General features: G+C 41.6%; 1 protein-coding gene and 1 long non-coding RNA gene across 8 annotated transcripts in view; one reads left to right on the forward strand and one right to left on the reverse strand.

Moving 5' to 3' along the window:
- Positions 1–24488, forward strand: part of LOC144289573 (uncharacterized) — a 28439-nt gene extending 3951 nt beyond the window's left edge. For 2 of the 4 annotated variants that reach the window (XR_013357420.1, XR_013357417.1), the window contains exons 3-5: positions 12053–12297; positions 12920–13063; positions 14513–17929. This is a non-coding gene — a long non-coding RNA (uncharacterized LOC144289573). Of the gene's footprint in view, positions 1–12052; positions 12298–12919; positions 13064–14512; positions 17930–18490; positions 18896–23205 lie in introns of those variants that run through there. The other 2 variants (XR_013357419.1, XR_013357418.1) reach the window with 2 other exon arrangements.
- Positions 2181–25124, reverse strand: part of HRH1 (histamine receptor H1) — a 76058-nt gene continuing 53114 nt past the window's right edge. For all 4 annotated transcript variants that reach the window (XM_077857819.1, XM_077857818.1, XM_077857820.1 and 1 more), the window contains one exon: positions 2181–5047. In XM_077857819.1, coding sequence (XP_077713945.1) covers positions 3549–5012 — 1464 coding nt within the window. In that variant the 5' untranslated portion in view covers positions 5013–5047 and the 3' untranslated portion in view covers positions 2181–3548. The remainder of the gene's footprint in view (positions 5048–25124) is intronic.

Consider the following 25124-nt stretch of genomic DNA (forward strand, 5'->3'; position numbering starts at 1 on the left):
TGATCCAGTTCAATCATAACTGTCAAATAACATATGGTACACTTGAAACTAATATAACATTGTATGTCAGCTATACTTCAATGATAATGATGATGATCATAAACCCAGTTGAAATGTGGGTAAATCTTTGACAAATGGACAAAAAAATTACATAGAATTCCATTTATGCAAGGTTCTACAATCAGCACAACTAATCCATAGTGATTAGAAGTCAGATCAGTAGTTGTCTGGGGCACAGAGGGACATGAAGAATTTTTTGGGATGATGGAAATGTTCTGTATCTTGATTGAGATGGGGATGACATGGGTCTGTACATCTGTCAAAACTCATTGACCTCTACATTTTAAATGGGTGCATTTTAATTTTAATTTTGGTGCAATGCAACAAAATTGACTTTCAAAAACCCCAGTAGGATGACACCCACCCATATTTAGGCTTCACTCAATAGAGCGAAGGCATATATGAGCATAGGTTGATGTTTGTACTTTATAAGCTTGTTCCCTCTGCTGGACTTCAAGATACTTACAGTGAACACCTTTTTGGAGTTTCTGCCCAGCTCACAATGATTCCACCTCTCTGGGAACTGTTGGTCTTCCAATCATGTTTGTACTACGTGTGCCATCTGCCCCCACCCCACCCCACCCCAACCTGTTCAGAGTAAATTGCAGTAGAGGTAGACACAGGATGATTCTTCACTCTAAGCTTTGGACTTTTGAACTGATGTTCATGCCTTGGGGCACCAAGATGATGGAGCATCATGAAAGATGCAAGACCAGGACCCTTAAAAAGGCAGAGAATATTCTCAGACACAGCAAGGCAATGAGGCCCATGACACTTATTCAAGGAAACAGTGATTCAGATCTATCCACCTTCATCATTTGACTTGCAGCTCAGTTGAGGAGAACACCTGCTCCCCACAATGGGAACCATATGCTGCGTAGCCTAGGCTTTGAAAGCTCAAAAAACTGTGGAATGACATATTGGCAAATTGGATCTTAACAGCATTATTTCTCTACAGAACTTAGAATGCATCTCAGCCAAAGAGCCTCAACATCCTTTTTACCCTGTGTTAGGACTTAAGTCTACCTTTGGAAGGCCCATTTTCAAAAGAGACATCAGCAATTGTCTGCAAGCCAAGTTGCCAAATGACCAATCTATCAAACGGCCAATCTGAAGACTAATGGATTTTCTGAATGAACACTTTATTAACATTACCAACTTCTAAGATCTATAGCAATTTCTATTATATGGAGTAGTTTCACAAGCTTTTAAAGATTTATGTGATGCAGTTGTTGACTGGTTTTCATGTGGTCTTTAGAGAATCGTTTGAAGGAATTTCTATTTATCAAGAGCTAAGGATGGTTTATTCTTCTTTTGAATATATTTAACTTCTGAATACATTGATGCAGAATATGTTCTTGAATGTAGATTTTTCTTGTGTGTATTAGTATTATGCCACTCGGTTTATGCTCTTTCTGTCTGCCACTTTCTACTTCTCTTTTTCTGTCTGCCTTCCCATTCCTCAATTTCTCTCTGTGCCTCAATATGCCTAGTTGTAAAAACACAGAAATTTCCCTCATGAGATTGGCATATAGGTTAAATTAGATCATGGTGGCAAAGCATGGGGCCTCGCACATAGTAAGATCAGTATTTTTAAAACTACATATGAAAAAAATACATATGAGTCCCCACTGTGTACCAGACACTCTGCACACACCATAAATATTGTATTCAATAATGCATGGGTCTTGTTTTCCTATGCTCTGACCATTTATAATTACTGTTTCTTGTTCTTGTCAGGCTCAAATTCCTAAGTCTCTTCAGCCCAAAGCGAGAGCTCATAAACACTTCTCTTCACTAGTTGCCTCTACCATACATCAACATAAATAATGGGCACTTGAGAAACCTTTTTTGACCTGGGAGCAGACTGGCTGCAGCTTTTAAAACCAGGATAAAGGTCTCTTTGGCTCCCCTAAGTTTGGAGCAAGCAGAGCTTTGGGAGATGTCAAGCAGAGTGAAGCTTGTTATAAAAAGTAAGTTCTTTTCTAAAGACATTTATGAATGTGACCAGAAACCAAAGAGAAACGCTGTATTAGATCTCATAATATTTGACAGTACGTTTCAATACATCTTTTCAGTCCAAGAGACTCAGAAAGGCAGAATTAAATAAATCAGAGTCATAACAGTATAGTTTCAAATATATTTTAGGTAGGTAAAAATCTGTCATTGTAACAGATCATGCAAATAGGAACACAAGACACAAAATACCAGCTTGTACACGCACTCCATTTTGCTACATATATGACAGCTTGCCATTAAGTTTTAAAATATAAATCACAACCAGATTGAGATATAAACCCCAAGGAAAACTGTATGTTTCCATGACTTTGCTAGTTTTTACTGAAGAACTGTAACTATAAAAGAACATGATGACTTCTTCAACAAACACAGCAGAACTCACAGATAAAAATGCAACTGTTCCTTCAAAGTATCACCTTCTGCAGCCTCAGGCATATTCTATGTCAGCTGTTCCTTCTCTCAACACATCCTTTTGAGAATTGCCACCACTCTCAGGAATAGTGTGTGTGTGTGCATGCGTGTGTTGTATACTTAACAGGACACATTTTTGCCTTTTGGAGGAAATGTGTTACAACGAGCCGCAGCCCCACTACCCCACTGGATTTTCATTCTAGCTCCCTCACATAACTAGCTATGTCCCTCAATCTGCTCCCCTAGTAATACCGTCCTCCTGCGGTGAGGTGTCATGGAGCTTAAATGAGATAAACATGACCCAGCCTTCAAGAAATATGGCTTTCTTCTCCCCATTCCCATTTTTTGTTTGCTTTTTATTGTGCAACCATTAAAAAGCACCCTTTTTCTTTTGAGGGTAGCTTTTATCACTATTTTGTTAATAGTCAAAAGGAATGTGGGATTGAAAACAATCAAGCTGCATAGTGTCCTACCAACTCTAAGATATGTAGGAATGAGAAACAATAAGGTAGAATTTCCAACGTGGTTCAGACACTGGTTCTGGAGAAAACTGTAGAAGAGCCTCAGAGGACAGGTGTTCTGAGAAGTGACAGTCACGATGGAATAGCTGTCAATGCCTATCAAGGTGACCCCTGGAAAGGGACAGCATCTATCCGCATATGTAAGGTCTCTGCACAGTCCTATAACTCCATTCCAGGAAGGCTTGAGAATTCCATCTAATTCTGCAGTAAAACTCTCTCCATGTGTCCCTTCAGTTTCCAATTAATTCCAGTCTGCAAGCTTGAATTACATTGAGAGTCTGAGGCTCTCACATTTCCTGAGGAGCAGGAGAACTCATCCAGATCCGATTGTCTTGGATACATCCTGCTCTCTCTGTTGACCACTGCCATCTGCTGTTCTGTCAATGGTGCCTAAGAACTTTCTAAGTTACCTAGTCTTTAAGACTATTCTTCTGACTCCAGAAAGCCCAGGTGCCTGGCAACTCACAGGCCTTCATCCTCTGTTTTCTTCGGGACCATCCTAAGTGTCACTTTGGTTGCAACCCCTGGTCGCCTCCCTTAGGAGCGAATGTGCAGAATTTTCTTGAATGTCTTCTTGAAGTTTTCATTGCATAAGGGATAAATGAGGGGGTTCAGCGTGGAGTTGATATAGCCCAGCCAGATGGTGAACATGTGCACACGCTCATTGCAACAGCTCTTGCAGAAAGCAATGACCATGAAGAAGATGAAGTAAGGAATCCAGCAAAGGATGAAGGCCGCCATAATAAAACCCAATTGTTTGGCAGCCTTTCGTTCTCGGTTCATGTGTAACCCAGACACATATTGTCTTGAATGTGAGCGGAGCCTCTTCCAAGTGAACTTGATATAATCCAGGCCTGTGCTAGACTCACTTCTAGGTTTCCCTTTCCCTGATCCTGACTCTGTGGGGGTGTCTGAGTCTGTCCGAGAGAAAGACTGGCTATCACCTAGGATCTGATCCTCTGATGTCTCATTGGCCCCACGCATGTTCAGACCCTGTTCATCCATCTCAAGCATGCTCTGGCTCTGGTTGATAGCTACGTAACTCCTGACACTCCCCTCTGCCTCAGTCTGCACCTGCACAATGTTAAGTGGAAAGCACTGGAGTTTGTCCACCTCTCTGTCCTCCTCTTGACGGAAGACACTTGGGGATTTCATCTCCTCTGAATCTTGGGATGGTGGCTTCAAGACAGGCTCACCACTGGCATCTTTTGACTTCCTTTTCAGAAATTCCCAAGGAGACTCCTTCCCTGGTTTCTTGGCCCCTGCCTTGGGGTTCTCTGGCTTCAGCTTAGGTTCAGAGAAGGAAGGGAGGGATCCATTGATGAGTTCTCGGTGCTGACAGTGCTGCCGTACAGCCTTGTAGATCCTGGCATAGAACCAGAGCATGAGCAAGGTGGGCAGATAGAAGTTGATGATGGCAGTCATGATCTTGAACCAGGTGACATCATAGAAGTCTGTCTCACACTTGTCTTCCCGGTGTCCTGAGGTCTGTGACATAAAGTGATGCCATCCCAGAATGGGAATAATCCACAAGAAGGAGAGAAACCAGGCCCCCAAGATGGTGGCTGATGCTCGGGTCTTGGTACGATACTTCAGGTATCTGAGGGGCTGCTGGACAGAGCGGTAACGATCAATGCACAAGATGAAGACACTGAAAATGGATGCTGTACTGGCCACATAGTCCATAGAAAGCCAAAATAGGCAGAGAGGCTGGCCTAGGGACCACCTGGACATGAGGAGGTAAAGGATGTTCATGGGCATGACAACAGCTCCCACGATCAGGTCTGCCACAGAGAGGCTGACAATGTACAGGTTCCCCACGGTGTGTAGCTTTCGCTCGCTCCGCACAGCATACAGGACCAGCAGGTTGAGTCCCACTGTGACCAAGGAGATGGCACTCAGGAACACCACAAGGGGCATCAGTTTGGGGTTGGCTATGGTGGTCTTGTTCCCCTCACACATCTTGTCTTCGAAGATGCAGGAAGAATTGGGAAGGTTCATTGGCACAAGAGCAGCCTCCAGCTGTGGTTCCCTCCCTGGAAAGAGAGACACAGGGATTAAGATCAGAGCCTTGGAGATCAGTAGAGTCACTTGGTACCATCAAGTTGATCTAATTGGGGTTGCATGCTGTTGGGGGTAATAGATACTGCTGGTTACCTATAATCTAGATCACCTTCTCCCTTAGTCATTCATTTCTTCACTTATTCAATGACTAGTCAGTGAATTCCTGACATTTTTCTGGACATTGAGAATACAGAAGTGAACAAAACAAAAATCTCTGCCCTCATGGAGTTTACATTCTAGTGAGCGAGTTGGGCAAAAGCAAGGCAAAGTTTAAGTCCTATGTTGCATGTGTTCTGGGAAGGTGGGCTGCATTATGGCTGGTCTTAGCTGGACATGGCATTCTAGTTCTTAGCCAGTGGCTGATCTAGGAGTGGCTGATCTAGGCCTCATGACTGTGGCAAAGGAAGTAGATACAGAAGTCTCATGGCAGAGCCAGGGTTCTAGAAAGTTCTTCCTCTCTGACAAATGATCAAAAGCAGGAAAAGTGTTACTTCTCCTTGTCCCCTTCTTCCTGACAGGAGGTGATGCTTGGGGCTATGGCAGTCATCTTGGGGACAGCAGGGAAATGCTAAGAAAACCACTGAAACACCAACTCAGAGTCCTGTTATCACTAAGGTGCTAAACCAACCCTGGAATCTCCTTCCTTAATATTGGTTTTTAGTGGGAAATAATGAAATGTCTTCTTTGCTTAAGTCACTGTTGTGGGAGTGTTCACTTGTAGCTAAAAGCATCTGTAACTGATATGGGGGAGATAACAATGGTACAAAAAGCAGGAAATAAAACTAGCACCTCTTTAGACTAATGGTTCTCAAATGAGAAGAGTTATGTGGTTTAAGAAAGCATATTTTACCTTTTTAAATTTATTTTGCTTTTGTGTTTGAAATTTTTTTCGTTATATAAACCATACAAAGTAATATGTAACAAAACCTTCCTTGCTAATAAGGCTGTACTGAAAACACATTGTATCCTGTTATTGGTGATCCTCAACTGGGGTGAGAGGTAGAAGTAGGTCTTAAAATTTCTGGAAGAGGCTGTGAGATTTTGATATTCATCAAAAAGTGATACAGTTTGAAGAAAACTGAGAAGCCCTGAGTGCAAATCTCTCTCAATAATTTAGCAAAAACAAACTACTTTCACATTAAGACAAACCCAGATAAATTCTTGAGAAAAAAGCTAAATTTGAATGATTTTTTTTTAATTTTTATTTATTTATGATAGGCACACAGTGAGAGAGAGGGGCAGAGACACAGGCAGAGGGAGAAGCAGAGGGAGAAGCAGGCTCCATGCACCGGGAGCCTGACGTGGGATTTGATCCCGGGTCTCCAGGATCACGCCCTGGGCCAAAGGCAGGTGCTAAACCGCTGCGCCACCCAGGGATCCCTGAATGATTTTTTAATGATAAAAAGCAAGGCCCTAATACATTTATTTGTTCCTTGTAAGAGGAACCCTTGAGTTACTCTGCTGGAAAAGCACCACGTGGGTAGCATTGATTTTGCCCCAGCTCTGCCACTGATATTTTGAGTGACCTCTCAGTCTTTATTTCCTCACGGGTCAAACGTGAAAGGTGGCACAGGTGATCTCTCAAGGCTTTTCCAGTTATCCTATTTAGAGTCTGCTTTAGGCATTTTTCCATATTCTCCTCCAGCCCCAAACTGTCCATCAGGGCAACCCTCCAGCTTCTCTGAGTGTGCCTCCTCTGAACAGCATCACCTTCTGCTCTTGTGACCCAGTCCTGCTCTCTGCTCCTGTCACTCTCTAATGTCTGCCTGAGAGCTTTCCCCACTCACCCCCATCCGCCCCAGCCATCAGCTCTGTGAAGATAACAGCTTCCAAATCTACAGCTTCAGCCTCTCTCTTTCTCCACCTCCACATCCCAAACCAGGACCTTGCAGCTTCACCTTCAGCCCTGACCAAGCTCACATCCCTTGGAATAGATTGCAGCCACCTCAAGAAGGAGGAAAGAGGCTAAGGAAGTTCATCTCAATTTTATTTTCGATTTTGGTTGGAAGGAAACAGGAAGCAGTTCCTCCAGACACTCCCATAGCCTTGGTATTCCCAAGGTAGCTCCAACCACTCTCTCTGCTATAGATGTGTCTCGTTACTCTATTTTCCTTTTTGACTTGGGGAAAATTCTCTTCTCTCATTTCTCTCTTTGTCTCATTGCACACAGAGGGGAAATGAGAATTTCTTTTCACCGTGCACATACTATTTGTCATTCAATAATTTGACAGAAAATGATATTTTTATATAAAAAACACTGATTTTTTCCTTTTGGCTAAAAAAAAAGGTTGTTATGATTGAACTGAGATCACTGAACTAAAAATTACCATTGGATATTAAGCGTTTAGGGGTGAGAATCTATTGAGTCTGCACCTTACTTTGAAATGAAAAAAACAAGTTGGATGGATAGTTGATTAGAAGAAGGGATAAAGGAACAGACATATAATAAAACAGAAAGAGCAAAATATTAATTTATAACCCAAGTGATAGATATAGAGGTGTTTACCCTACCTAAACATTTGGAGATGTTTCCAAATTTTCTATTTTATCAAACATTTTCATAGTAAAATGTTGGGGAAAATTAATGTAGCATATATATGTTTATCCTCACCTATCACTGTAAGCTTGATTCTTTATCACATGTTCTCCTTTGTAGCTTGGACATGTTATTTTGCATAAACATAAAAGCAAAAGATCAATACATATTTGTTAAGTGGATGAGTAAGTGAGTGAGAGGCAGGGTGCTATGAAGCACCTCAGCTCAGAACAGAATAGAGAATCCAGAAGTGGACCCTGAACTTTATGGGCAACTAATATTCGATAAAGGAGGAAAGACTATCCATTGGAAGAAAGACAGTCTCTTCAATAAATGGTGCTGGGAAAATTGGACATCCACATGCAGAAGAATGAAACTAGACCACTCTCTTTCACCATACACAAAGATAAACTCAAAATGGATGAAAGATCTAAATGTGAGACAAGATTCCATCAAAATCCTAGAGAAGAACACAGGCAACACCCTTTTTGAACTCGGCCATAGTAACTTCTTGCAAGATACATCCACAAAGGCAAAAGAAACAAAAGCAAAAATGAACTATTGGAACTTCATCAAGATAAGAAGCTTTTGCACAGCAAAGGATACAGTCAACAAAACTCAAAGACAACCTACAGAATGGGAGAAGATATTTGCAAATGACATATCAGATAAAGGGCTAGTTTCCAAGATCTATAAAGAACTTATTAAACTCAACACCAAAGAAACAAACAATCCAATCATGAAATGGGCAAAAGACATGAACAGAAATCTCACAGAGGAAGACATAGACATGGCCAACATGCATATGAGAAAATGCTCTGCATCACTTGCCATCAGGGAAATACAAATCAAAACTACAATGAGATACCACCTCACACCAGTGAGAATGGGGAAAATTAACAAGGCAGGAAACAACAAATGTTGGAGAGGATGCGGAGAAAAGGGAACCCTCTTACACTGTTGGTGGGAATGTGAACTGGTGCAGCCACTCTGGAAAACTGTGTGGAGGTTCCTCAAACAGTTAAAAATATACCTGCCCTACGACCCAGCAATTGCACTGTTGGGGATTTACCCCAAAGATACAAATGCAATGAAAGGCCGGGACACCTGCACCCCGATGTTTCTAGCAGCAATGGCCACGATAGCCAAACTGTGGAAGGAGCCTCGGTGTCCAACAAAAGATGAATGGATAAAGAAGATGTGGTTTATGTATACAATGGAATATTACTCAGCTATTAGAAATGACAAATACCCACCATTTGCTTCAACGTGGATGGAACTGGAGGGTATTATGCTGAGTGAAGTAAGTCAGTCGGAGAAGGACAAACATTATATGTTCTCATTCATTTGGGGAATATAAATAATAGTGAAAGGGAAAATAAGGGAAGGGAGAAGAAATGTGTGGGAAATATCAGAAAGGGAGACAGAACGTAAAGACTGCTAACTCTGGGAAACGAACTAGGGGTGGTAGAAGGGGAGGAGGGCGGGGGGTGGGAGTGAATGGGTGACGGGCACTGGGTGTTATTCTGTATGTTAGTAAATTGAACACCAATAAAAAAAAAAAAAAAAAAAAAGAACTTACTCATTCAACAGGTATTTCCTGGTGAAAGGTTCATTTCAGCTCAGTGATCTGCTCTAGAACAAGAGAATCCACTTTTGTCTTCTGATGCTATGGAATTCAGGATTCCTGGAAAGGCAACTGCAGCAACCACCTGCTGTATGCAGACCAATCTTGGCACCTGGCTCCCCTGAGGAATGCGAGGTAGAGGATGGGGTGTCAGGGAAGGAAGGGGAAGCCCAAGGGATCCCTGAAAAGTGGGTGCCCAAAAAGTCAACAGGAGCAGCCATATCAATATTAACTTCATGTCCAACTCAGGACTGGCTATGTAATTTGTAGGGCCCAGGGCAGAATTAAAAATTAAACAATTATTTAGAATTTCAAGATGAGGACACCTGATGGCTCAGCAGTTGAATATCTGCCTTTGGCTCAGGGTGTGATCCTGCAGTCCCAGGATCGAGTATCACATCGGTCTCCCTGCAGGGAGCCTGCTTCTCCCTCTGCCTACATCTCTGCCTCTCTCTGTGTGTCTCTAATGAGTAAATAAATAAAATCCTTAAAAAATATAAGTTAAAAAAAGAGAATTTCAAGATGGCAACAGCAGAATATGAAACCAAGACAGGAGGCCTCTTGAGCACATAGCCTGTGTGACTGCCAGGGTCACAGGCCCATATGCCATTCCTTGTCTTTGGTGCTCTTACACAATCCCTGAACATGTCCTACCCCATGAGGTAACTAATGTAAGATGATTTCCCCTGCCTCAGGGATCTGCATTTTGAAAAATAGATGGTTGAATGGTTTTCTCTCTATAAGTGCCAAAGGAATATCAAGTTGAGCGTAGGAATTATTTGGGGACATGGATCCTCACTGCACCTCATTCTACACAGGAGGTCATGCTCCCTTTGGGCTGCCCAGACTCTGTTGGGTTCTGAGGTACCCTCTCTGGGATCAAAGCCAAGCCGACAGAGATGATGCAAGCGATAGTGTGCTCTGAGAGAATGGAAGCTAGAAGAGGCACTTTGGACAGGCCAGTTGGAGAAGAAAGGTGGGCACCTGTAGACTCTTTATAGCTCTGTGTCCCTAGAGAAGCAAGTGATGGAAGAAGAGAGTTCCCCCCCAGGCTCTGTCACTTGGTGGACTGTGTGGAGCTTGGGTAAACAGCCATGACTCCAATTTCCTCAACTGAAAAGTAGGGAAAACATCATTACCTCCCTCCCTGGGCTGTTGGGAGGGTCAGTTGAGGCAGTGGGGTAGGAAAGCTCTGCTAATCCCCAGGTAATGAGGACTGGGTGACAAGCAGAAATGAACCCCATTCCTTAAGAGGCTCATGTGCATAAGCAAGCCATCATTTTTGAATTAAGGCAATGGCTCCATTCCAAAACTATTAGCTGCAGCAGGACTTTTTCCAGAGTGATTACAAACAGTCTAATCCAATCAGGTCCATGTGCCAGCAAGTAAACAGAGGTAGTCAGTGTATCTTCCATATCCTGGGAATGCTGACTGGAGCAGCTATGACAGTAAGGAGCCAAGCCCTTTCAGATATCAGTTATTAAATGGCTACCACAAGCCCATTGAGAGGTCTTGTGATGATCCTCAAGATAGAGATGAGGAAATGGTCAGGTCAGGCTCAGAGGGGTGAAGCAACCGACGCAGGGTCACACAGCTAGGGTCACACAGCTAGGAAGAGACTGGTGAAGTCCAGGTTCAAACTTCAGTCTATCTAACTGTTTCTCAGGTTTTGTTCTATTGACATTTTGAGCTGGATATTTCCTTGTTGTGAAGGATTGTCCTGTATTGTTGGATGTTTAGCAGTATCCCTGGCCTCTGCTCACTAGATGCCATAGTATCCTCACCCTCTTCTTGGTCATGACAACCAAAAATATCTCTTTGACATTGTCAGAGATCCACTGGGAGGCAAAATAATCCTTAGTTGAGAACTACTGGTCTAATTGAAGAATAAACACCATGAACTGCCAAAGAATATAGCTTACTGCTCAAGGTAAAAAAGGACTTTCTAAAAATAGATGTTATCTAACAATTCAATGAATTGCCTTGATAGATAATAAGCTCCCCATTATGGGAGGTATGCAAGAAGAGGTGGCCTGGATCTGATTCCAAATTAGAAATACTCCTTCTTTCTCAGGGGCAATTATTTACCTAAACAAAACTTGCAGATGTTGATTTTGGATAAAAGAGAACAATAGGCAGGGATCTCTGTGATAGGAAGGGGAGGCAAGAAGAACTGGTGGGTTTGAAGAGATGCTACACTTTAAAGAAGGCACCCAGTGGCCTCATATTCCCTGCTTTCCATCCTATTTCAGCAATGCTGATCCACAGAAAGCTCGAGCTCACTTGGATGGAGGAATTGGGCAATGGTTAAAAACCCAAGCTTTGCAAACCAGTTAACCTCTGCTTTGATCCTATTTCTGCCCTATTTAGCTGGGCGAGATATTTCACTCTGCCAAGTCTTAGGTTTCCTCACCTCTCAAATGGGGCAGAAGCACCTCATACAGTCCCTGACATATAGGAAGTGGTCAATTAATAGTAGCTGTTTTCTTCCATTTCTGGGTGAATAACACAACGATCCCACAGCTGGCCCAGTCTGGCTCAGGGGAATCATCCCAACTTCCTTGTTTTTCACTGTGGCAGAAACTGCTCATAGTCTTCCAGTATCAGTTCTCCTCTATTTGGGAATAGACTTCTATTTTTTTCTGAGTACATGGCTGCCTGGAATAGAGACTACATTTTCCAGGCTCCTTTGTAGCTGGGTATGACCATGTGACTAAGTTCCAATGAAACAGAAATGGAAATGTAGCTTGCAACTTCCAGAAAGCAACCTTAAATGGAGAATGTGTTCTTTTCTTTGGCCTTTCATTCTTCCAGCTGGCTGGAATGGCAATAGGATGAATATGGCTTAAGCAGCCTTCTTGGGACCATGAGGAAGAGCCACATAATGACAACAGTGAAGCAGCAATTTGGACAGAGCTGAGGTCTTTGGTGACTGCAGAGCTTCCAACTCAGTCAGGACTCTCTACCTCTGGGATAACTTAGGTTTTCTATCACACACAGCCAAACCAGATCCCTGACTTCAAGGAGTTTTCCAGTTAACATGAGAAGAAAGACAAAAGGTAAGTGAATAGCATCAAAAAATGAAAACTTCTAGAATGTAACTGGGACAAATATGATGACTGAGGTAAGATCAAAGCAGATGACAGGACAGAGGAGAGAGGAACAGCCTCTCTCAAGGTGGAATATAGATGTCAGGAAGAACACTGGAGAAGGAGTGATGTGTGAGCTGGGCTTCAAAGGATGAGTAGAAGTTCACCAGGAGGAAGGAAAAGGAATTTAAGGATGAAGAAAAGAAAGAATAAAAGTACAGAGCTGAATTCAAGGAATTGGGAGGGAATCGTTGGAACGATGAGCCCAGGAAGGCATCAGGGGACAAGGGATAAGAAAGCTCTTTACACCTCTCTGCTTTTGCTTGTGTTGTTTGTCCCAAAGGGAGCACCATTTGCCTTGAAGCATCTAAGTCCCCACAATGTTTCTAACACTCCCCTTGACATCACCTAGCTTATCATTCTTTCTTTAGCTGATTCTCCCTACCTAAAAAGGGACCACCTCTGGGACATGGAAAGTGTCCACTATTTCTGTTTCTGACATGAGACACGCATGAGCATCAAGGGACACACCCTCCTTCATGACAGAGCCCACACGTTTTCATTCACTGCCATTCTCCCATGCTGGCACCAGGCTGGCACACGAGGGATGCAGAACAGAAGCTTGTTGGATGGGGTCTGAAAAAGCAAGACACGAATGAAGAGCAGCAGGAGATGCATGGAGAAGGATCTAATTGCCTATTTTTCACGAGGATGTCTAAACGAACAAAACTTGGAGGTAAGATTTATGCTATTGATGAATATCAGTAACTTCTTTTTCCTGGAAACTTTATTTTGGAAATTTCTCTCATGGGAATCAAAAACATGAATACAGATTTATGCACAAGGATGCTTCCAGCAACATCATTTATGATAGGCAATAGAAGGAAAGAAATCTAACATCTGGGAACTAAATATATTATGGGATAGCTACAGAATAGAATATCATGCAGTCATTGATAATCACATTTATGCAGGGCCATTAGTAATATCAAAAATGCTTATGATGAAGTTAAATTTACAACGCACATTGTTTCACCAGGATTATGTCAATTCCATTATCAGGTTTACACAAAGGTGAGTCTCTGTTACATTATATTAACAGTGGTTTTCTCTGGGTAGTGAGTGATGTTTATTATCTTTGGCATTTCCCAAGATATCAACACTGAGAGCATCTTAGTTTTATAAAGGGGAAAAATAGGAACAGCATCCATTTTTAAAAATAAAATAAAATAGATTTATTCCATCGGGAAAAAATTTTTTTAAAGAAAGGTCTTCCATATTCTTAGCACATCGTTTATTTTATTTTCTTTTTTTAAAAAGATTTTATTTATTTATTCATGAGAGACACACAGAGAGAGAGAAGGGCAGAGACACAGGCAGAGGGAGAAGCAGGCTCCACGTAGGGAGCCTGACATGGGACTCGATCCTGAGTCTCCAGGATCAGGCCCTGGGCTGAAGGTGGCGCTAAACCGCTGAGCCACCCGGGGCTGCCCCATTGTTTATTTTCTTTAGTGAAAAGTAAGAATTTGGGATTCCTTTCTTGATACATTCTAAATTGCCTCACCCACCACTCCTCATTCCAAACTTCTCTCCCCTCTGGGAACCATTTGCCTTGGCAGCTTATTTTCATCAAGTCTGAACATTAGTTTCTTTGCTTTAACTCTGAGAGAGAAGTGCCATGCATAAAAGTACCCCAAGTACTACATATTCTAATTGAGTCTTACCAAGGAATAATTTCCATAAAACACCTAGGCTTATCAGTGCCACTGGTCGTAGTACAGAGAGCAGACTGCAAATAGCAAAATCCCATTATGAACCCCGTACTGCAGGAACATGCCTGACTTTGAGTCTAGGGCAGTGGTGGGTTAAGTGTTAGCCTCTGGGTAAGATACAAGAGGTAGATGACCTTGTGGACAGAGAAAGGTCCTGAAGATTGTTCTGGGGGTGGAGGTACACATTCAAATGTCTACAGAGTCAGGGAGGGGAATTTAATAAAAATAGGGAGTGGTGGGGCCTGGGGCAACCTGTAGAGTATATTCTGTCTAAAGAGGACAGCTCTTGCTCAGACGCCACCAACTACTGCAGGCTCAGATCTGCCTATTTTTAAAATGAAGCATAAAAGAATTTTTACATGAAATCTTTTTGTTTTAAAACATCAATTATTCAATTGTTTTCTTGAACACAGGTCAAGCAAAAACAAAATTTGAGGATCTGACCTGTTGGCCCCAAGCTGGAAATGTCAAGCTAGTTCATAGAGAATCTGGAGTGCTGAATATAAGACAATGACCCTGGAATAGACTCCTCTTGGGGTATTTCCACAGCTCATAAGCTTCCTTCCCTGAGAACCATCATCCAGCTACGGGTGGGCCCTGGCAGCCAAATTTTTACCAAATAAACCTGATCTCTAGTCACGTGATTGGGCTAGAGGATATCATCTGACCCAGAAGGGCTATGTCTAGATTCATCTTTGCATATGGAGAGATTAGTTATTCCAGCACAGGAGTCATGGCATTCATCCCCTTACACCATACACAAAAATTAACTCAAAATTGACAATAGTCCTAAGTGTAACAGCTAAACCTCTTAAACCTATCAGAAGAAATAATAGGAGAAAATCTTTGAGATCTTGAGTCAGACAACAATTTCTCAGATACAACACTAAAGGCATAGCCCATTAAAGGGGAAAATTGCCAAGTTGGATTTTGTCAAAATTTAAAACTCTTGTGTTTCAAATGGCACCACTAAGAAAGTAAGAAGCTACAGAATGGGAGAATATATTTGTACCTCCTGTATATGCTGGATCATATGTCTGATGTATCCAGAATATATAAAGAACTTTTCCAACTCAATAGTAATAAGACAAATAACCCAATTTAAAAATGGGCAAAGGATCTGAATAGATGTTTCATCAAAGAAGGTATAGGAATGACTCAGAACCTCATGAAAAGATGCTCAACAGCATTAGTCATCAGGAAAATGCAAATCAAAACCACAATGAGATACCACTTTGCATCCACTGGATGACTATACTTTTAAAAGACAGACAATAATAAGCATTGATGAGAATGTCAAGAAATTAGGATCTTCATTCACTACTGGTAGAATGTAAAATGACGCAGCCACTGTTGAAAAGTCTGGTAGTTCCTCAGTTAAATACAGTTACCATAATAACCAATGATTCCATACCTAGATATCTACTCAAGAGAACTGAAGATATTTGTCAGCACAAAAATTTGCATGTGAATGTTTCTAGTATTATTAATAATAGCCAGAAAGTGGAAACAACTCTGATATTTATCAACTGGCGAATGGATAATCAAAATATGATATGTCCATGCAATGGAATATTATTTGTCAATAAAAAAAACCCAAAGTGCTGACGCATGCTATTGCATGGATAAACTAGAAAAACATCATACAAGTAAAAGAAGCTAGACACAAAAGGCAGCACACTGTATGATTCCACTTACAGGAAAAGTCTAGCATAGGAGACCCAGAGAGACAGAAAGTAGATTAGTGGTTGTCTGAGACTGGGGGGTGGAAACAGGAAGGAGTCTTCAGGAGTGATGGCAATGTCCTAAAATTGAATTCTGATGATTATACAATTGTGGACATTTACTAACAATAATTTAATTGTATGATTTACTCAGAATGGGTGAATTTCATGGTATATAAATTATACCTCAAAAAAGTTGATTAAAAAAAATTCAGTGGTACAAGCAAGAGGCTGTCTAGATTTCCAGACCTCTGTCTGTTTTAAAAACCTATTTGGGTATACTACTATTACTCCCTAAAATACTTACCAGGCACTAGGATTTTTTAAAGGGAAATAAAGGAGTGTTAGCCAAATAAGGATGAAACTCAGGTTAGATCCTAAAGAGCCACCAGAATTGGGCCACAATTCTGACTCTGAGCTTCCCAGGAGCCAGAGCAAAGAAGAAAAACAGGATCAATTACAAGATTCTATTGTCCTTTGAATGAAAGTAAAATAGTCTCTTAGCAGAAAGACAACTTTAGTTGGAACTAAGTTTAGATAAAATGTATCTTACAGTTTCTTGTAGAGAGGGCACAGAGAGATGTTACACATAACTTCTTAATTCTTAGAAGCCCAAGTGTGGACATGATTTAGCTATATCAACTCTTTCTTCTTGTGCCTCCATGATTTTCTCTCACTTTATAATTTGGACTTGTTTGTCTGCTCTCCCATGCTCCATCCCTAGTATGACAGGCTGGGATTTTGAAATTAGGCCAGGAAGGGGAAGCTGAAGGGTAATTATCCCTTTATTATGGCAAACAAAAGAAATATAAAAAGTCCAGCTCCATCCTCTCTTACCCTCTGACATTGAAAAGCAACGAAGGAGAAGAAAAGTAGTATTTCCAAGGTTTCCTATATACTAGCATTGGGCTAGGATGGTTTCCATGTTGCTTTATTGAATCCTCACAGTGCTGATGACCTTAGGATAAAGGAATCATTTTTTGCTTCCATTTTAATTTAAAAAACAGGCTTCTGGAGTTTATAGGGCTTGGTACCCCACACTAAGATCCAAAGATGACTGAAAAACAAGTCCCTTAATGGCCCAAGTGACACCCACCTGCCCTAACCCACTTACCTTTTCAGTATAGTAAGAGAGAGAGAGCTGTAACATACGCTTAAAATAAAGATTTCATGGCATTAGAACTATGAACATCCGTGCTAACATTAGACAAGGACACTGTACACAACACCAGGCCCAGCCTGCATACACGTATCATTTCAGGACACAATGAATAATGCTTTATTTTTGTTCCAAATCCCCAGAGATTAAGCCTTGAGAAAGGCATTTCAAAGACCAAAGTTATCCAGGCTGTTTTCTTCTTGAGGAAAAAAAAAGAATGATTTATGATATTGAAGTAAATAAAAGAGCTGATAGAAGAAAAAGGAGAGGCAGATGAGATGTTTGCAAGAGAGAGTTCCTAGGTAATTGGGAGTTTCTTTAATGTCTGTCTCTTTCAGTCAAGTGACCCCCTGCCTGACTGCGCAGCTGGGCCGTCCCAGCACCTCACCTGGGGCTCCTCAGTGCCACCTGCTGGCCAAGCGCCCTACGGGTGCTGGGGCCAGGCTTGTCTCTAGGCCGAGGTTTGTGCAAAGTGGAGCACAGGTGAGAGTGAATCAGTCTGGCTGCTCATTCCATTCTCATATGCACTCATTTACCCATTCATCCACCCACCCATCCATCCGTCCATTCAACCATCCTCCCTTCCTTCCACCAATCCATCCATTCAAAAACTCCTTATTGAGGCATCGGGCACAGATGTTGTGATAGGCTTTCACAGATACAACCCCAGTGCTCATGGAACTTATGGCCTATTCCAGTGGTTCTCAACCTTGGCTACCTGGAGACCTTTTAAAACATACTGAGACATCTGTTTCAGGGAAGATAGAGTACAGGTATTTTTTCCTATTTTTCTGCTAAACACAATTAAAAAAAACCTTGAACATTATATTTAAAGCTAATATGAGACAAATCTAAAAGATGGAGAGGCAAAGGCAGATCAGCTAGGAATCCCAGGACCCAAAGAATGACACAGTGATGAATTCCCTGGGTTTTTGTTTGGCCATATATATCTGAAACTTTGAGTTATGAAGGTTGGCAGCTCAGAAACACCAATGGTCATAGACCAAAAAAAAAAAAAAAAAAAAAAAAAAGAAAGAAAGAAAAAAGAAAAAGCCCCAACAAAAGTCTGTTGTGTCTAGCCAAAGGACCAGGAACAGCCTAGCAAAATAGAAAACTTCTAGACTAAAACTAGTCTACTTTCAGCCTAACTCCACAGAAAATACTAGAGAAAAAAAAAAAAAAATACTAGAGCCCTGTTCCCATCCTGGCCAGCAGAGGAGCCAAGTGGAGCCAAGATATCCATCGTTGTCAGGCTACAAGGTGACTGACCCTCCTACTGGGGTGGTGTCCCTACAGTCCCTAATAGGGACTTTCATCCTCATCAGGTGGAGATAAACCTGCACCCTCTTCCCCCTTTACCCTCCCCCACCCGAAGTCAGTGGAGGGCACATGGAGAACAGTAAGGAGAGGCACCTCTACCCCTCCTAGTCAGGGAGTTATTCCTGGAGGCTTGGTAGGGAGCTAGAACTTGTCCTTGCTCATGAGTAATGAAGACCCTCCCTCTTCAGGTGTCAAAGAAGCTGAACAAGGAACCTGGACTTCTACCCCCACCTCCAAGTAATGAGGAAGAGCACCCTCATCCCACCACCTCTTGCTTCCCCTGCCAGAGCAGTGTCTCATGAACACAGATAAAACAGAAGACTTTTATCCAGAGTCTCAAATGCCGACCTAAAACACCCACATTTCAGTTGAAAATCATTTCTCATATGAAAAGCTGGGAAGAATTCATACAGAATTTTTAAAAGCAATCAATAGATACCAATGCCAAGATGACAGGGATGCTAGGATGACCCAAAAAACACTTTAAAGTAACCATCATAAAAATGCTTCAATACGCAAATGGAAACATGCTTGAGACAAATGAAAAAAAAAAATAGAAACTCCGGACAAAGAAACAGAAGAAAAAAAAAGAAGACCCAAACGGAAATTTTAGAACAAAAAAATTTGATAACTGAAACAAAAACTCAATGGTTGGGATCAACACCAAGAGAGGAAACAATCAGTGAACCAGAAGTGAGGACAACAGAAATTACCCAATCTGAACATCTGAAGGAAGTTCTGGAATGGGAGTGGGGGAAGGACAGAGTCCCAGAGATCTGTGGAGTGATCTATATAACAAAAGACTTAACATCATGTAGGCTTAGTGCTGGAAGTTGACAAGAAAGAGGGTAAGGATGAAGAGGTACTTGAAGAAAACTTCTAAATTTAGTAAGAGACATAAACCTTCATCAAGAAGCTGAGTGAACCTCAAACAGGATGACCTCCTCTCAAAACCCACACCAGGATACGTAATAATTTAAAATTTTTAAAAATTTGGCTTTCCAAAGAAAACAATCTTGAAAGTAGCTAGAGAAAACACCTCACTATAATGAGAAAGACAGCAGATTTCGCATCAGAAAATATAGAGATGAGAAGAAAGTGACACAATTATTTTCAGAGGCCATAGGAAAAGAACTGTCAACCCAGAATCTCATACTTGGTGAAAATATCCTTAGGAAATGAAGGGAAATCAAGACATTCTCAGAAGAAGAATTTGTACAAGGCTTATATGCTGAAAACTACAAAATGCTGATGAAAGAAATAAAATATTTAAATAAATGAGATACACAGTGTTTATGGATTAGAAGATTCAGCATATTAATGTGTCAACTCTTCCTAAACTGATGAATGGATTTAATGCAATCCCTGTCCAAATCTCAGCCAAGTGTCTTATAGATATGGATGACACCATTCTAAAATATATATGGAAATACAAAGGAACTAGAATAGCTAAAATGATTTTTGAAAAGAAGAATAAAATGGGAGAAATTAGGCTACTTGATTTCAAGACTTATTATATAGCTACAGTAATCAAGACAGTAGAAGGGTAGACACAGACCAATGGAATGGAATAGAGAATCAAGAAACAGACCTGCACAAATAAGCCCAAGAGACTTTTGACACAGGTGCAAAATCAGTTTAACTGGGGAAAGGGTGTTTTCAAAAGGTGGTGCTAGACAGTTAGACATCGATAGGCAAAAAACTGAACCTCACTCAGAACCTCATACTTCATAAGAAAATTAACTCAAAAATAGTTCACAGACTTAAATGTAAAACAAAGAACGGGCACCTGGGTGACTCAGTCGGTTAGGTGTCTGCCTTCAGCTCAGATCATGATCCCGGGGTCCTGGTATTGATCCTTGCCTTGGCTCCCTGCTCAGTGGGGAGTCTGCTTCTCCCTGTGCCCTTCCCCCCTGCTCAGGATCTCTCTCTGTCTCTCTCCTCTATCTCTCTCTTCCTCAAATAAATAAAAGCTCTTAAAAAATAAAACTATAAAACTTGTAGAAAAACTCCTTAGAGAAAATCTTCAGGGTCCAGGGCTAAACAAAGAGTTCATAGACTTGACACAAAAAGCATGACCCATAAAATGAAAAATTAATTAATTGGATCTCTACATCAGTTACTTACCTACTCCCATTGTAATCTTTGCAATCTTTGCTGGGTCTATGCATATCTTATACCATCATTTCCTTTTTATACATATTATATATATATATGTGTATATATATATATATATATATATATTAGACCTACTTTTTTTAAGCTTAAGTTTATTTTACTATCACATATGAAAATCCAGTCACCTATTTTTTTGTCGTCTATAGAAGCTTTCCATAAGAATAAACAGGATGAAAACAAAACAAGATGATTAAATTCTAGCCAGATATTTTGCTTTTCATTAAAAAAACAAACAAAACATGAGTACTTATAATGTGGGTACTAAAGATCTACCAGCGCTAAATTGAGACTCTCTTGCAGGTAACCAAAGGAATCAAAAACCAGTGTGAGTCAATATTAATCAATGTCATGACTGTGTACAATTTATAGTCATATCAGGTACCACCTAAAATGTGATAAGCATTGTTTTAAATCTCATCACAGGATCGTTTTGCTCCCAAATGCCTTTAGTAAAAGTTCAAACTCTTTTGACGACTGGCATGATATTTCCCTCATGTCTGATCCACTATACTCCAGTAAAAATGAAGCCACAGTCCCCAGACACTTCAGGTTCTTTCAGCCTTGGGATCTGCACATGTTATTTCCTTCTCCTGGGAGAGGAGGTTCCTTCAGAGTGGGGGCCTCATTTTTGCATACTATTTTCTCCTTCTGGGCTTATTTGATAGGCTGCCCTGCAACAACCAGGTGAGAAGGATGAGAAGGAGAAAGAGGGGGATGGTTGATAAAGGTTGATAAGATGGAAAGCGGAGCACCTGGGTGGCTCAGTCAGTTGAGCATCCAACTCTTGATTTTGGCTCAGATCATGATCTCAGGGTTGTGGAAAGTCTGCTTCTCTCTCTCTCTCTTTCTCCCTCTCCTTCTGCCACTCTCCCTGCTCATGCATGCTATTTAATATCAATCAATCAATCAACCAATCAATCTTTAAAAAGAATATGGGAAGAAAAGAGGAAGAAGGGAGGAAGGCTAGAAGGAAGGGAGGGAGGGAAAGAAGGAAGGAGGATGATGAACTTCTTTTTTAAAAAAGTTAGTTTGTTTATTTATTTATGTCATCTATATCAATGTGGGGCTCAAACTCATGACCCCAAGATGAAGAGTTGCATGTTCTTCTGACTGAGCCAACCAGGCACCTCTGAATCTCTATTTATCATACAAAACTCATCTTAGAAGTTCCTTCCTCTTTGAAGCTTTCCTATACCCTATTGCCACATCTAAGTCGTTTCTTCCTCTGGGTTCCCACAGTATTTTTTCCATATTTGTATCTTTTTTTAAAGATTTATCTGAGAGGCAGCATGCACACATGTGTGAGTGGGGGTGGTGGGGGACAGGAGGGGCAGAGGAGAGGGAGAGAGAGAATCTTAAGCAGACTCTCCCCTCTCTCCACTGCTGAGCACAGAATCTGATGTGGGGCTTGAAATTATAATGCTGAGATCATGACCTAAGCTAAAACCAAGAGTCAGATCCTCAACTGATGGAGCCATGTAGGCATCCCCCATATCTCTATTAAGGCATTTAATGCTCTGCGTTCTAATGAATGAATGAATGAATGAATGAATGAATGAATGAATACATTAGGTATCTTTCACTTAGACTTTGACCCTTACAAGGGCAGGGACAATATGATAGTGACCTATTATTCTGGTACCTAGTTCAGAGGTTATTAACCATGGCTACACATTAGAATCCCATGAGGAGTTTTTTTTTTTTTTTAAAAAAAAGCAAATATCCTGCTCCCACCCTCAGACAAGATCCTGATTTTCTTCGTTTGGTGTATCAGGATTTTTGAAAACTTTCCAAACACAGCCAAGACTGTGAACCATTGCTTAACCCAAAGCTAAATGGTAGGAGGAGCTCAATAATGATGAATGAGTGAATGGATGAATTCTTTTAACACATCACTGTCCTGACCCAACATGACCATTTTGAGGGTTTCATGTTATGCTAATTCATTAATATATTCAGGAACTATTAATTAAGCAAGAATGCAGTAGCAGGTGTTATGCTAGGCCAAGCTGCTGGAGATGGAAACATGAGCAAGACTCCCACTTCTCCCCCTATTCTAATGTGCCTTTGGGAAAGCTGGGTCTGTGTCCTTGTTTGCCCAAGAACTTTCTGTCCTGCTGGTTAATTGGCCAGTACCAACAGCAACCATCTCTCCATGGACAGACAGCAAATTTTACTTCTAGCTGCTTCCTTTGGCAAATGGAAGGACAGACTCCATAAATTCCCGACAGAAAGTTCCTGGAGGGTATCAGTGAGTCTACACACCAAAAAGTGGTCCAGTCTAGATCTCTCCAAGCACTGCAGAAGTGACAGGTGAGTCTCACAGGTGGCAGAGTCAGTTGAGTCTCACAGGTGAAACCCTACTCTACTTAAATAAACTGCTTTCTGGGTGTATATTTACATAAAGTAAATCTAAGACCTTAGGATATGATTAAGCTCTAAATTGCTTCACACTTAAAGAGAATTTCCTTTCCAATTGCTGTCCTCTCATACTTAGAGCTGCTTTAAGATCTGTACCACAGATTACTGAGAAGCAGAGATAATGACCCTTTGTGTCACTGCTATTCTGGTTCAGACTTTGATAATATCTCTGCTCAGCTGTTCAACAGCTTCCGAATTGGTCATCCTGATTCTGATCTGGGTCCCCTCAGCCCATCCCACATGCAGAAGCCAGATAATCTTTCTGAAAACCACATATCCATCCAATCGCCTCTTTTTCCTACAGAAACTCTAATGGCTTGCTATGGCTGTGAGACCACAAAAGAGATACAGAGGATGACCCCGCTACATAGACAAGGGTAAACCAAATGAAACTGGGCTGTCTTGTGTCCAGTCTAACCATGGTACTACAATCAGAAGAAATTTAAGTCCAACATCCAGGAAGAAAACAGAAAATGACTTAAACCTTTACTGAAGACTCCTAAAGAGGCAATCAATCAATCAATCAATACTAAAGCACCTCTTCCCCCATCTACTACCCTATTGTGTCGCTTTCTATGTCAGCTGTTTGCCATTGAATCCCCCTTCTCCCCTCAAAAACTGTAGCTTGCATTGGTCCCCACTTGTGTTCTTTCTCCCATCTACACTCTGATCTTTCTGACCTATTGAGTGGTACCTTACATTTGTTACATAAATCCACTTCATCTTCCCATTGATTTCTCTTATTTTCCCATTACTCCAATCAGCACCACAGAAGCCCAGGAGACAAGCATTCAAAAACAGATTCTACTCGGGAGACCAGGAGAAAGGGCCAGGCAGTGGTTAGTGGCATGTTAGAATCTTTGACCTCACACAAGAGCCTTTTCCATCTGGGTCCAATTTCCCATGTAGCCTCCTCTTGTGGGGCTCCACTTTGCCTCCAAAGGCCTGGCTCTCACACACCCCTACATTTGCAAACACTGTTCCATCTGGGATCCCTGGTCCTTCTCTCTCAGTCTGAGGAAAGGAACACATTCAATTAATTCTTTACAACGAGCTCTGATGTCACTTCCTTTAAGGCTTTCTCAATTCCATGAGAAGGGTTCATTGGCTTCCTTCTTCAGGGTTTTTCTGAACTTTGTAGAGACCTCTCTTATAACCCCTGTCAAGTTGGGTTGTAATTCCGTAATTACTAAGCAGACTTTTTCATTAGACCGTAGGCGCCAAATTTAAGTCTGAGTCATCTCTGTGTCCTCCCAAGAACCAGGGAGCTGCTCAATAAACAGTTACTGAAAGCTCTAGAAATATGCTCCAGCTATGAGTGCTACAGAAAAGCATTTCCCAGTGTTCTCCCCTCTGCTCACTAGCCTGGGAGTGCATGTCACAGTGGTGCTTGAGAGATCTGCCCTGGCACTCACATGGTTATATCTGGCCAGCTCTCCAAAGGGTAGTCTGTCCCTCCCTCTGACCCCAGCCAGGCCTGGTTCTCACCTAGTCAAAAAATAAAAGGATTTAAAGACAGCCCAGCAATTAGGCATGAGAATGCAATAAAGGCATACAGATTTGAAAGGAAGAAATAAAGCTTCTTTCTTTGCAGATGACAGGATCTTGTATCAAGGAAATCCTAAGGGTCCTATAAGAAAATGATGAGAGCTAATAAATGAGTCTGGGGGGCCCAAGTCCTCAGTTGGGATGAGAGGAGCCCTACTGCCACCTGGATCCACCTTCCTGTGGCATTTGCCAGCACACCTTCCTTTCCAGTGCTCTTGGCATCAGCAGACGGAGTGTCCTGTGCAAGCTGCCTGTCTGCCCTTCTGGCACTGTGCCTGGGCAGTGCCTTTGTCTGGAATGCTTCTTTCCCACCATCGCCTTATCTGTAAACTCTGGAAATATGAGCTACATCTATTGAAGCTGAGAGTTTGTTATGCATAGCTTCATTTAATCCTCACAGCAACCCCATCATGAAGGAGCTGTTATTATCATCCACATTTTTTTTTAGAGGGGGCAGATAATCTTTCTGAAAACGTGGGTGAGAGAGACTCTCCAGCAGACTCCCCACTGAGCATGGAGCCTGACACAGGGCTCCATCTCATGACCTTGTGATAAAGACCTCAGCTGAAATTAAGAGTTGGACTCTGAACCAACTGCACCACCCAGGCACCCTATCACTCTCATTTTTCAGATGAGACTCTGTTCTTGTGCCTTGCCCAAGCTCCCTGGCTGTGT

The sequence above is a fragment of the Canis aureus genome, chromosome 19 (assembly GCF_053574225.1).
Source record: "Canis aureus isolate CA01 chromosome 19, VMU_Caureus_v.1.0, whole genome shotgun sequence".
In the NCBI taxonomy this organism is placed as follows: domain Eukaryota; kingdom Metazoa; phylum Chordata; class Mammalia; order Carnivora; family Canidae; genus Canis; species Canis aureus.